Below are 13010 nucleotides of genomic sequence, written 5' to 3'. Positions count from 1 at the left end.
CTTTGCAGACCACAAAAAACAGTCACACAGTTTCAGAAAATTCACTGTAGATAATATGAATTTAGACTATTCAAATCCCTTGATAGGGGGCTATAATGGTTAATCCAATCATGATTTTGGCCAGAATAGTCCAACAGCGGTCAATGCTTTCACACAACATTATTATATTGTATTTATACACAGCCAACATATTGTGCAGATTAGAGAGATTATACATAATTCACTTCTATCCTTTTTCAATCTAAGGTCTGCATAAAAACACTATTTTATCAGGTGCCAATAATACTGTCTGTGTGTTGTTGGAGTGTGGGAAGTAACCAGAACACATGGTGCATACCTACACCAACACAGGAAGAAGATACAAACTCTTTGCAGAAACCCTTCCCAGAATGGAACCTTAGACCCCAGTACAGCAAGTCTGCAATGCTAAGGTCCTACGGTCCTTTTAACTTAATCAAAATACAGGTAGGGTACCCATTATCCTGAATGCATGGGACCTGGATTTTTTTCCAGATAAGGGGTATTTCCATAATTTGGACCTCCATACCTTAAGTCTACTAAAAAAATCATTTAAACATTTAATAAACCCAAAAGGCTTGTTGTGCCTCCAATAAGGATTTATTATATGTTGGCTAGAATCAAGATACTGTTTTATTATTACAGAGAAAAAGAAAGTTATTTTTAAGGATCTGAATTATTAGATTAAAATGAAGTCCATGAGCGACAGCCTTCCAGTAATTTGGAGCTTTCTGGATAACGGGTTTCTGAACAACAGATCCCATAATTGTACAAGGTGCCACACCTAAAATCATGTAAGGGCGAAGACACGGGACAATTAGCCGCTAAGATATTTAAAAAAAAAACTCTGCCCTGGTGACTAATCACAAAAAATTAGCTGCCATAGGTTAATATACAAGTTGCCACAACCAAAGGCATGCTGTTTGTGACGAGACCATTAGCAGCTGCAATTTTTTTCAAATAAAATCACAGGAATTAATTGCCCCCTGTATCTTCGCCCTAATATGGTTAACATTCTGACTGGCTTACTGCCTTATTTATGACATATCCGTCACAATAATGGCAATGGCTGCAGATAAGTTCCCTCAAAGGTGCACCAACATTTTGAACACAACAAACTCTGGTGTGAAAAATAATTTTGTGCAGAAACTATTATAGATTTAGAAAATATTATACTTTTTCTGACCCACCCACTTTTCTAGGTAATATAGGCGATAGACATTTTTAAAAGTGTGCACACGGTTCTAAAAATGTTTGCACACTCACCCAAAAGATGATGGGAAACATCTACCTTATGGGAAAAATACTTTTGGGGTTTGGGCATGATTTTTATGGAGTAGTTTCTATTACAGGTACGGGATCCTTTATCCAAAAACACATTATCCAGAAAGTTCCGAATTACAATACTGATTTTTAAAAATGTTTTAATTTTTTTCTGTAATAAAATACCTTCTACTTGATGCCAACTAAGATATAATTAATCCTTATTGGATGCAGAACATTCCTTGGAGTTTCTCTCACTGCAAAGCTGGGTAACTCCCTCTCCCCCCTCCCTTCAGAATTTCCTTGTCTGCCTGGCGTGGTGCACATGCCCAGTTCCAAGCCGTTTTAATGAGCATGCTCACTTGAGATGAATCTCTTCTCTACACAGCAGACGATTGGACTCTTTAACCACGCCCACAGTCAATCCTCCAATGAGCCGATCGCATAGGCAGTTGCTATACTAACTCTGCCTTAGTAAACAAGAGTGCTCTGCTCCCTCTCTTGGAACACCTTCTTCTGACTGCAGGCAGGAAAGTTTATAGTGCAGGTATTTTATAAGTGAGTCTTGCAAGCTTAAACAGTGTTTGCTGAAATACTTAAGCAATGTACACTTCATTCCTGTTAATTTTATTGTTGTTTAATGCCCTAACAGTTTCATTTTAAAGGAAAAAGCTGTCTGTACAGCTTTGTTTAAAAAAGCAGAAGCTTTAAAAAAGGTCAGGTCAGGCACGCGCTCTCAATGACGTCACCCGGCAAAATGGCCACCGGGTGACGTGCAAAACGGAGCAGAAAAGAATGCGGTGGTGCAGGCTGTAGGAGGAGATTGAGGAAGCGGCACTTATGCGGGTTAAGTGGGGGTAAGGCGCCCTATCCATTCGAAGTGAAATTAAAATTAGGGTTGACATCTCCTTTAAGATTAGGAAGCAAAACTTACATTGTTTTTTCCAGTAGAACCTGAGCTTTCCAAATATAGACACAAATTCAACTGATTTGGAAGGCCTTATGTCTCCCGAATGTGCCAATACCCGATATGTATAGTTTTATGGAGATTTCTGACTTCTATAGATCAAAAACTCCCAGCAGTAAATTACCAAATTTTCAAAGCATTACAGTAGAATACGGCATACTTTAGATTCCAAAGCCAAACATCCTGGAACATTATATTTAGGCCAGAAAACCATATATTTTTGAAGAGTACACATTCTGACAAATCCTAAATAGGTTACCATGTCTTTCAACTACTAAGTAACAAACAGCAAAGCTTTCCTGAATTTAGCAGTTTCTATTAAAAAAAAATTCTAAAAAAAAATTCTAAAAAAAAAAAATCGCCTCAAAGCTTCCACTTTCAAGCATCATATCTCTGACATAACATTAGTTACCAAGAAAACACAACCAAAATATGGACGCCAAGGGCTCACTGAACAGTTTGATGCCCATTGTGCATAGGATCACCAAAGTATCTGGCATTTAGAGACCTCAAAAGGAAGTTAGTGCATACATATTTCATGGCATATAAATCAGGTGGTGTGTTTTTTTGTAGTAGAAATAAATGTGGTAAAAGTTGGAAATAAGTTGACCCCAGAAAAAGTCATATTTTCAGAAAATACAAATTTACCCATTTTACATGCGGCAGAATGTCTTTGTATGGCCAAGCACCAAACAGTAAATGCTAAGCTAAATGTAGCAATGTAGCAAAGGTTCCATGCCTATATTGGACCTTGGTATGTAACCTATTAACAGTGCTTTTTTCAGGATGTAGTGGGGTTGAATACTGAATTTAGTCATATATTTACGCAAGAGCCTTCACATTAACATTTCCTGCATGCTACATTAACATGTTGGCCTGTAGAGTCACCTGAGCTCTGTAGTGCTGGAACACTCTGACAGAGGTTATATTTATTATATTTGTGGTCTTGAGGGCCTTTTAAAATGAAAAGCACAGCAAATTTGTAAGTGTTCCTTGTGCATTATTATTATATAAACACCTAGCACATGGAAAAAAAATGTCTAATAACAAATAATTAAAAAAAAAAAAAAGTAGCCTTCCTGCTAACAGCTAAAGTAAAACACAATTAGTACTCTGACACATTCAGACAATTCTTCCCACTATTATATCACGGAATACATTTGACATTACTACTAAAGTTTCACTAAAATGCCATTAAGGCCGTTTCCAAAGAACAAAAATCTACTCTAATGGTTCAAGTAGAAGTGTAGGATATCATTCCACTGCAGTCAAATATGCAAACTGGACCATTACTGAAACTCTGATGTTTTCAACATACAAATTCTCAGAATATACTTAAAAAAACAGTAAAGTACTAATTCAAATACTTGAAAATTAGAAATTATACTATAATACATTAGGCAACATTAAGCACAACAGCCTGTTGTATGAGATGTGTATATGCTTACTTACTGGTTGAGTTGCCTTGCATCTGAATGATGCACTTGGATTCCTTGCTGAGCTCCCGAGAATTAAAGGGACGGACTCTGACAGCAACTTTCACTGAAGCCCCCGACATGTTGTCCCAGAAAGGAATGTTGGAATACAGAGATGAAGCTTAAGCAGAGATGGGGAGCTTCAGCTCAGTATCCTAGTAGGGAGAAAGAAATGTAAGAAGGAGTACCACCTTTTGTTTTCTATGTAACCTGCCTTAGGCCTACTTATCTTTTTATACTTTCTATTGAGGTCTTCAACACAATGTGTTTTCTTGCCACCTCTATGCAGATTATTCAAAAACAAAAAGATAGTGTATAGAAAGCTTACATATGAGGTTCAGGTGCTCTGCCCCAGATGCTTATGGTTCTGTTACACTTAGCAAAAGGGGTGTTGCAAACGATTTGCATGTCACCTGCATAGAGATAACTATGCAATGGCTCCGGGTGCAGGAACAGGGAAAGGCTGATGCCATCATAGAGGCGGATTCTCGGCCTGCGTTTATCCACAGGCCAGGGATCAGCACAGTGTGGGATTAGCCTTAGATCACCCGTCAAGGAAAGCCCCGGAGCTAGGGGGCAGGGGTCATGTAGGCAGAAACATAAGGCAGAGCTCTTTCTGTAATATAATGTTATTAGCGGCATTATATACACATTAACTACTCAGTATACCGCTGGCTTTGGTGGTAGAATTATTGGGCAGGCTGCTTGGTAGTCTTTTGCTGTATATTAACTGTTACAGCAGTTAATCTCACTGTAGACACTCAAGCAGCACGGAAATCAGCCTGGGCCCAAAAAGTATCCTCTGTATTATATATAAATCCAGGCTGTGACACTGAGCTGCTGCTGCTGCTGCTACTGCTGCAACTCATTACAGTATACCGAGAGCTGTAATTAGAGTATACAGAGAGAGTTGTAGTTGGAGTATACAGAGCTGTGAGACTCAGTCAGGAATAGGTGCAAAGTCTAAATATAGTAACTGGCCATAGCATATCCATAGATATAGTTACTTGATTAAGCAGCCCTATTCTGACTTCAAATGTATTAGGCCCCTAAATTAATCTCTGTATGGATGATTTGTCCATGCAGAGCTTCTAGGCTAGCTATATATGTATTGGGACAACATTCCAGCTGCCCCTGTTAAATGCTATAGAGGCTGCAGACTCCTTTTAATTTGTTCGGTGTTCCTAGGGCAGAAGTAGTTTTACTGTGTTTATATATAGGTATATAGAGGGATTACAGTACAGGTGCCCCTGTGAGTGTATCATGAGAGCCTGCAAACAGTAGCTTCAACTTTAAATCAGTTGACTTGGCTTATATTCTATTTGGGGCAAATGTAGCTTTTCCTTGATTTATCCAGGTGTTCAGGAGGCAGTGCTGCCATTGTGGATGGAACCTACATACAATAAAATCCTCTGTTAGTATGTCTAGTAGGTTTATATATACCAATAGGTAATTATGCAATACAGAGCCTGCTTATTTTAGCTTGAAACAGATGTAATGTAGTTTACTGAATTTATGTAGTCCCACAGAGCCTAGTTTATATATGACCGGGGCAAATAGAGTTTTGCCACATCTGCAGATATATACTTAAGTTAGCAAGCCCCTTTTTTAATCATATAGGGCTGGTCCACTATGCTTTACTTCCTTTGTGTGCCTGGAGCAGCACCAGTAAAAATATCATTAAAGGAAAAGTAACAATAACATTTTTTAAGTAATTTCAAATACAGCGATACGGGGATCCAGAAGATGCAGAATCCTCTATGTAACGATCGACATCTCCTCCTAGCCCGACAAGACTAGAATTGATCGTCGCATAGTGGATTCTGCATCTTCTGGATCGCCGTACCTGAAATGACGGGATGCAAAGTTTTACAAAGTATTTTCTAATAAAGCATTTAAAATAATAAACGCTGGGAAGTATAGGGCAATTATTTGAGCAGGGTAGAATAGATTTTTTACTTTAAAAATGTTAGTGTTACTTTTCCTTTAAGCTCCTGCAAAATGTTGTTTTCTGTTTCACAGCACTCAGTTTGTAAAATGCAATTTCACCATATTTGTGCATACATAAAGAATTTCGTCAGCCCCAGAGATTATATAATACAAGACCTGCTCACTACAGCTTTCCTTTGTGTGCCGGGGATAGAGGTAGAGATACTATATTTATCTACATTTCGGTATTATTTAGCACCCCCTGGACTATATAATATCGTGCCTGTGCAATGTTAGCCTTCACTTTCATAGAGCTCCATTTTTGGTTGTATAGGCAAAAAAGCAGTTTATAACATTTGGTAAACATCTAGCAGCCCTGTTTTGATTTCACCTTTTGTACCTTCTCAGTACTATATTGCTAGTCTTTTGTACTGACAATTTAATTCTTTAGCTTGAAATTACTTAAAGCAGTTAAGATGTGTGCGTTTTTTTTTCGCTAGGTACTGTTTGGTAATATTGGCAATTGTATGCATAAGAATGGGTTTATTATCTGTGCGTTTTTGTGAACCCTGCATATATAATGTTACCCTTAATAGAATAAGGTAACATAGTTTAGTGCTTGTCTGGATATTGAATCCCTAGATTATTAGTTCTTAGTTTATTTAGAAAGCTTGGGTTACATGGGGAGGGGGGGGCGAACAAAGACTATAGGTGCAAGCAATCGAGAAACTATTAGCCTCCATCCCAGTCATGACAAGGCTGTCAGTTACAATATTTATTCTGTTGCTAGTTGACACTACAGTGGCCATAATATCAAAGCCAAACACTAATGATTTTAGCAGGAACGTGTTTAATTAACCTCAGGAAAATTGTTGTATTGTGTTCTGACCCCAAAAGGGGTGATGGTCTAACCCCAAGGTGGGTGGCCGCAGTGTGGTCTAACCCCAAGGTGGGTGGCCACAGTGTGGTGGTCTAACCCCCAAGGTGGGTGGCTGCTGGGTTTCCTTAATGGCTACGGTGATAGCAGCAAGTCAGAAAGGTCAGGTGAGCTTACCCTCTGAGCTGGGGGGTTTTGTGTACAGAGCGGATGGACTGCTAAGGAAGCAGCGTGGCAAAGCAGCTGGTTGACATTACCCTCTATACTTTGCTTTTTGAGCTAGGCCCCTAAGGCTGGAATGAGGTCTCTACAGAGTGAATGGACTGCTTAGGAAGCAGCATGGCAAAGTGGTTGGTTGACCTTACCCTCTATGCTTGGCACTCTAAACTTGGCCCTCTAAACTGGGCATGTGCGGCTGGAGGGAGCTCTCTACAAAGTGGACAGCACACTAAGGAAGCAGCATGGCAAAGTGGCTGGTTGACCTTACACTCTATGTCGTGTCATCTGAGCTAGGTACCTGCGGCTAGAGGGGAGGTCTCTACAGAGTGGATGGGCTGCTAAAGGAAGCAGCATAGCAAGGTGGTTGAATGATTTTACCCTCCAAGCTGGGCATGTTCAGCTGAGGGCCACCAGAACAGATGGGCAGGTTGACCAGCACTCCAAGTTTACTATCCAGGATGGAATCAGATTGCCTTTAAAAATCTGTGTAACCATCCTAGCTTACCACATGGGCAGAGTAAATGGTAATTTGTTGCAAGATAATGCTATAATCTTCTAGGTCAAGGAAAAAAATGTCCCAATGTATTATGCTAGCTGCTTTGGTTTTTATCAAATATTCTAGTTGCTTTGGCTTTTTGGTACACATACAGTTCTCTAGCAGTGAACTGTTTGGTTTGGCATGGCAGGTAACCTAGTGGTAAGTCTGCCTTGCTTTAACTTGCCCAACCAATATACAGCCACAGTAAGGTGGCTGGCTTTGCTGTCAGTACACATGGCCGCCGATTATTTTAAATGTATTTTAATAAAGGAATCTATTTATATTTTTTATTATATATATATATATATATAATGATGAAAACATTTCATCATAAGACTAATGGCCAGTTTTATTCCATTCTGTGGTACAGTATGTTTGATACATAGAAAATGTTTTTGTGTCTTTTATGACTATTTATATAATACATTTTCCATGTTTGATTATCTAATAAGCAATAGATATAAAGGTATGGTGGGGACAAGCCCAACTGAAAACCTTGCTGTGGCGGTAGGACCTTGCCAGAGTACTGCACGGGTAATTTTTTAGAGGGAGAAAGGAGGTTCTTTCCTGTGACTGCACAGCTTGGTTTTTCTATCACCGAGACACTGGAGGTCCAGGACCAGCAGCAGGGCTGCTGAACTTCTCTCATGGTTGGTGATGCAGCTCCTGCTGGTAGGAGAGTTTGGGGCCATCCTCTCTGTAGGCAGAGGCAGTCTAACACTCATTCAAGTCTTCAGTGAGGAACGGCAGAGCAAAGTAGTGACCTCTTTTAGAATTCTGATTTAGAATATTGCCTTGGGTTAGGCATCACTTATGCAAATACCATTCTCTAATTCTTTTACAACCAAAACTGGCCATGCAGCCAGTCATGTACTGGAACAGTAACTGTAAGCAAAAAGCTGAATGGGCCAGAAAAAAAACTACATGCCCACTTAGCATATGCACTTAATTTTTAGGCCTGTATCTACCCTTTATGTGCACAGTGGAAGACAAATGCCATAGATGTCACCTGCTAATTACAAGGCATTTTATCCAGAGAAAATTTATACTGCCCATACACAGATCAATAAAGCCTGCCAAATCAGCAGATTACTGGCCTGTCTATGGAGTTGGCCAACAGGCCTGTACAATCCAATTTCTGAATGGGTATCTATTAAGCAGGTGTTTCACGTGAGTGGAAAAAGACCACACTGGCATGTTGAATTTTACTGCAGACATATCTACATGTCCCCCATATGACGCTTAATGACCACTGGCCTGTTATTTAAACAAGCAGATTAGCCCCATGCGACTGTAGTGTTAAGGTCCCCATACACGAGCAGATCCGCTCGCTTGGTGATGTCGCCAAGCGAGCAGATCTTCACCCGATATCCCCACCTACGGGTGGGTGATATCGGGGAGCGTTTAGGTAAAAAAAAAAAATAATAATTTGATAGTTTGGCCCTGGGGCCAAATGATCGGATTATATGGGCGGCAATGGGGCAGTAGGTTCCCCAATCCGACTGGATTTTCTAACCTGGCTGGTTGATATCTGGCCAATTTCAGGCCAGATATCGGTCGGCCAGGCCCCTCGGCTCTGCCCCTACACGGGCCGATAAGCTGCCGAATCGGACCAAGGGACCAATATCGGCAGCTACAATCGGCCCGTGTATGGGGACCTTTAGCCAAACAGAGCAAAGATTTGCTTGTGCGGTGTCTTCCAAAGAAGGATCTCTATCTGTGCATGGCACTGGTTTCTAATTTGGGGTGTAATGTATTAATGGATGAATTACCATACAGACTTGTATGGTTATGTTATTATTATCTTACACAAAATTTTACAGTTGGCATTGAGGCAGCATTCTCCTGGCACCTGCCAAATACAAAGCTATTCATGAGAATGCTAGATAGTGAAGGGCAATTCATTACTACAGACACCATTTTTGCACGGATACAGAATTCCAATGCAATTACACCACTCTGATGCCTGGCATTGCTTATGGTAATATTAAGTTTGCATCTGTCTGCTCTACCATGGGAAAGTTCTTGCACTGATGATGGTAGTCCACAGTAAGTGTACAAATTGAGGACACACACTATTTACACACTACACACTTTAGCACTTGCAGTGCTGTTCAGTAACTTTGTGTGGCCTTAAGGTGGCCATACAAGTTGCGATCTGCTTGCTTTGCAAGGTTGCCAAACAAGCAAATCTTCTCCCAATATGCCCACCTAAGGTAGGTGGTATTGGGCTAATTTGATCATTGGTCATAGGGGTGTGCTCTCCAATCCAACAGAAAATTAAACCTGCCCGATCGAGATCTGACCAATTTTAGGCCAGATATTGGTCAGGTAGGCCATCAGGGTTGCAGCTGAAATCTGCCCGTGTATGGCCACCTTAACACTTTATGGCTGAACTACTGTTGCACCCAAATGTTCCTACAGCACTTAAGGATGTTTTTGCATGGCAGAAATCTAACTAGCCGAGGAAAGGAGGCATCCTATGATGCTGCCACTTTGGGCTCTTCAACAAGATCTATTGTTTGCTGCTAGTGAAGGCAATTCAAGTTTTGTTGACACTTGAACAGATCATTTTAGATAATAGGCCCCAACTGTCAAACATTATTATATGTTTAATGAGTACTAAAAAGTGTCACTTGACCTTCAAGTGACAGTCCCTGTTTTTTTTCCTTTTTTTTTTTTTTTTTTTAGTCCTTGAAATATTCCCTGCCCTCTTTTTAAAGCTGACCAACTGAAGTACTTCACTGTTTCTTATGACCACTGAAAGCACATAACCCATAGGCCAATAGTTTCAGACCCTAATCACACACATATATAACTTTTCAAAAAGACCAGCAACAGGAATTTGTGGAGGTTTATTCATGCAAGTATATAAAGCCAACATGATGTTTAGATCCCTATTATGTCATGTTAATTTTATATGCTTACATGAATACACTGACTTTCACAAATTCCCAATGTTGCTGGTCCTTGTGAAAAGTTATATATGTGTGATACTATGGGCCTTTGTGCGCCACCCTCTGTAAGAATAATACATATATTACACACAATATATATATATGACCTGACTTTTTTTCCAGATGTTAATGCTTCCCAAAAATAATGCCATTATGATGCCGCCCACTGGGTTTGTGTGTGCGTCTGTAATCTAATATACACGTGTGTGAGTCATCATGCAATTCTTGATTGAGAAAAAGTGTCCCTGGAAATCTGCATATGTTGGAGGTATAGATAAATATTAACTTTCTATTACAGGTATGGGATCCATTATCTGGAAACTCGATATACAGAAAGCTCCAAATTACAGAAAGCCTGTATCACATAGACTTTATTTTAATCCAATAATTTAACTTTTTTAAAATTGATTTCCTTTTTCTCTGTAAAAATAAAACAGAGCTTTGTATTTGACCCCAACTAGGTAATAAATAATCCTATTGGGTTTAATTAATGTTTTATTGATTTTTTAGTAGACTTAAGATATGAAGATCCAAATTACAGAAAGACCCCTAATCCGGAATACCCTTGGTTCCAAGCATTCTGGATAATGGGTCCCATACTTGTATATAGACTAAACTGAAATGGTGGGACAGCATATAGACCTGTTACTTGAGGAAAAAAAAAAATCTTTCAAGAAAACGCCATCAGTCTAATGGAGCAAGAAAACAGGACTGTTGGAAGTTGTTCTCACAGAGGGGTACAGTTTCTTACACCTATAGAAAATGTGCCACCTAAGGAAAATTTGGTGGTGACAGACAGACCTTAGCCTAATGCAATCCTAGGCGGTTTTCTTTATATCACTACTGAAAGTGGTTACAGGTGGATTGGGGCATTTTGGGCATAGGCGTTCGATGATTAATACAAATGCACCAAAAGGAATCATACACCTACATGTTAATAAGGGTGTCAGCTAACATGGACTCCTGCTAGTAAAGAACTCCACAGAAAATATGCTGTTATTTTTTGACTTCATAATCATATATTGAGAAAAAAAAATCAGGGGTCCAAGTGCTATAGGATTTCCAGCTGGCAACAAAAATTGCCACTTGACTAGTAATCTACTGGCCTGTAAAATACTACTTGAAGTCTATATAGTAAGAAGGGAAGAAATATAAAGAAACATTTCTTGCTGAATAGGTGGCTTCCCTAAATACGGATACTAAAGAAGAAAATACTTCAAATAAAAACACACATAGCAAGCAAATCCCTGAAGGGCAAAAACATTTATATATATTACTGCTGACAAGTTTTGGCAAGGCCAGAAAGTGCTGTGTGCTGCCATCTTGGGCTTTTTACTTAATATGGCTGCTCAAGCAAAGTGAAATCATTTTAACACATTCATTTACTGAATATTGCCTGATATTATTTAATATATCAAATAAATGAGAAAGCTTCGGTGCCTAATTACTGTATGAGTTACAGAATAATAGCAAGTTAGGAATAAATACAGACTGCCCTAGAGAAAGAGCAGTGAGTTGGATGGAATAAGCTTTATTGCAATGAGAGAAGCCACTTGTCTTGGGCTGATGAATGTGGCACTCACAAGGAGAAGAGACATTGTTACATTACGCAGAGGATAACAATACCCGTTATCTGAGCAGAAAGGCGTACGCCCTGTTTTCTGCAAAACGATCACATTCTATTTGGTAATAAATCTCCAATGCAAGGAAAGCTAAACACGACAGATTCCTGGCGTGAATAGAAACTGGCTATGACATTACCCGATATACAGCTTGAGCAAGCATGGAGCCCTGTTAGCAGAACCAGTGCTAAGTAATCTGTTAAATTATCATTGGGTACTGTACACGGGTACTACAAAAAAGCTTATGGTGGTATAAAAGCGGCCGAGGTATTAAATAACTAACCACACTGTGCAGAAATACAGCCGATTCTTTGACAAGCTTTACTAGCACAGCGTTATCTAACAAATATATATTTTGCAGAGTGAATCAGATCAATTAATAAATTACTACGGCAACAGATGCTTCAGACAATCTGTGTGCAGCTTGCATTACTGTGATGTAACCTGATGCCATCACGAATGCTTGACATTAACACCACACCCATCCTTTATTCCTATTTACAATGACATGGCACAGCAAACACCATATATCGCAAGCCCCAGAAGCTACTGCTTACCCGTTACAATGAGCAGCTTGGCCAATCATCCAGTACAAGGGTACCCCTCCATTAAGATGCTATCTTGCAGAGACGTGCGGCTAGAAGTCAATAAAATCCTATTTTACTATGTCGATGTAACAATTTCAGGCCCCTCCAAAGCTCCTTCTCCGCTATCTAACGCCAACAGAGGCCCAGCAGCCCAGTACAGGCTTCTGCGCAGCACACGCTGTGCGTCATCTAAGATAGACATCCCACTGAACCAATCATATCTCTATAGAGGCGTCGCCTGGCCAATCTTGCGCTAAGTGCAGGCAGGCGGAGGCTTAAGGATGACGTGATCAGCTGCGGAGAATGCCAGTGCGTGTATTAAAATGGCTCATACGCCCTCTGGTGTGGAAGTGGTTAGGTTGGTTTCTGCGGTGGTTGGCACCAAAATGTAATATTTGCAAAGTTGCGTGACTATGTGGATTGAAAAGCGTGGATAGTTTTGTTTAAATAAACGGTCATTTTTTTTTGGATATTCATGCCGTGAGTGCTTTCTATAGATTGTATGGATTTCATAAGTCAGCACCCGACCAAATAGCCAATAACAGTTCTTATTTGGCT

The 13010-nt window shown here is 39.8% G+C and overlaps 1 protein-coding gene across 9 annotated transcripts in view; it reads right to left on the bottom strand.

Annotated features, from left to right (window-relative positions):
• kif1b (kinesin family member 1B) overlaps window positions 1–12680 on the bottom strand; it is a 201103-nt gene extending 188423 nt beyond the window's left edge. For 4 of the 9 annotated variants that reach the window (XM_012966952.3, XM_031905975.1, XM_018095819.2 and 1 more), the window contains exons 1-2: window positions 12423–12680; window positions 3701–3878 (exon numbers count right to left, since the gene is read on the bottom strand). In XM_012966952.3, the coding sequence (XP_012822406.1) occupies window positions 3701–3806 (106 nt within the window). In that variant the 5' untranslated portion in view covers window positions 3807–3878; window positions 12423–12680. The remainder of the gene's footprint in view (window positions 1–3700; window positions 3879–12422) is intronic. The other 5 variants (XM_031905976.1, XM_012966961.3, XM_012966956.3 and 2 more) reach the window with 3 other exon arrangements.
• Window positions 12681–13010: the final 330 nt, after the last annotated feature.

Source organism: Xenopus tropicalis, chromosome 7, assembly GCF_000004195.4.
Source record: "Xenopus tropicalis strain Nigerian chromosome 7, UCB_Xtro_10.0, whole genome shotgun sequence".
Classification (NCBI taxonomy): domain Eukaryota; kingdom Metazoa; phylum Chordata; class Amphibia; order Anura; family Pipidae; genus Xenopus; species Xenopus tropicalis.
This window is presented reverse-complemented; position numbering and strand designations above follow the sequence as displayed.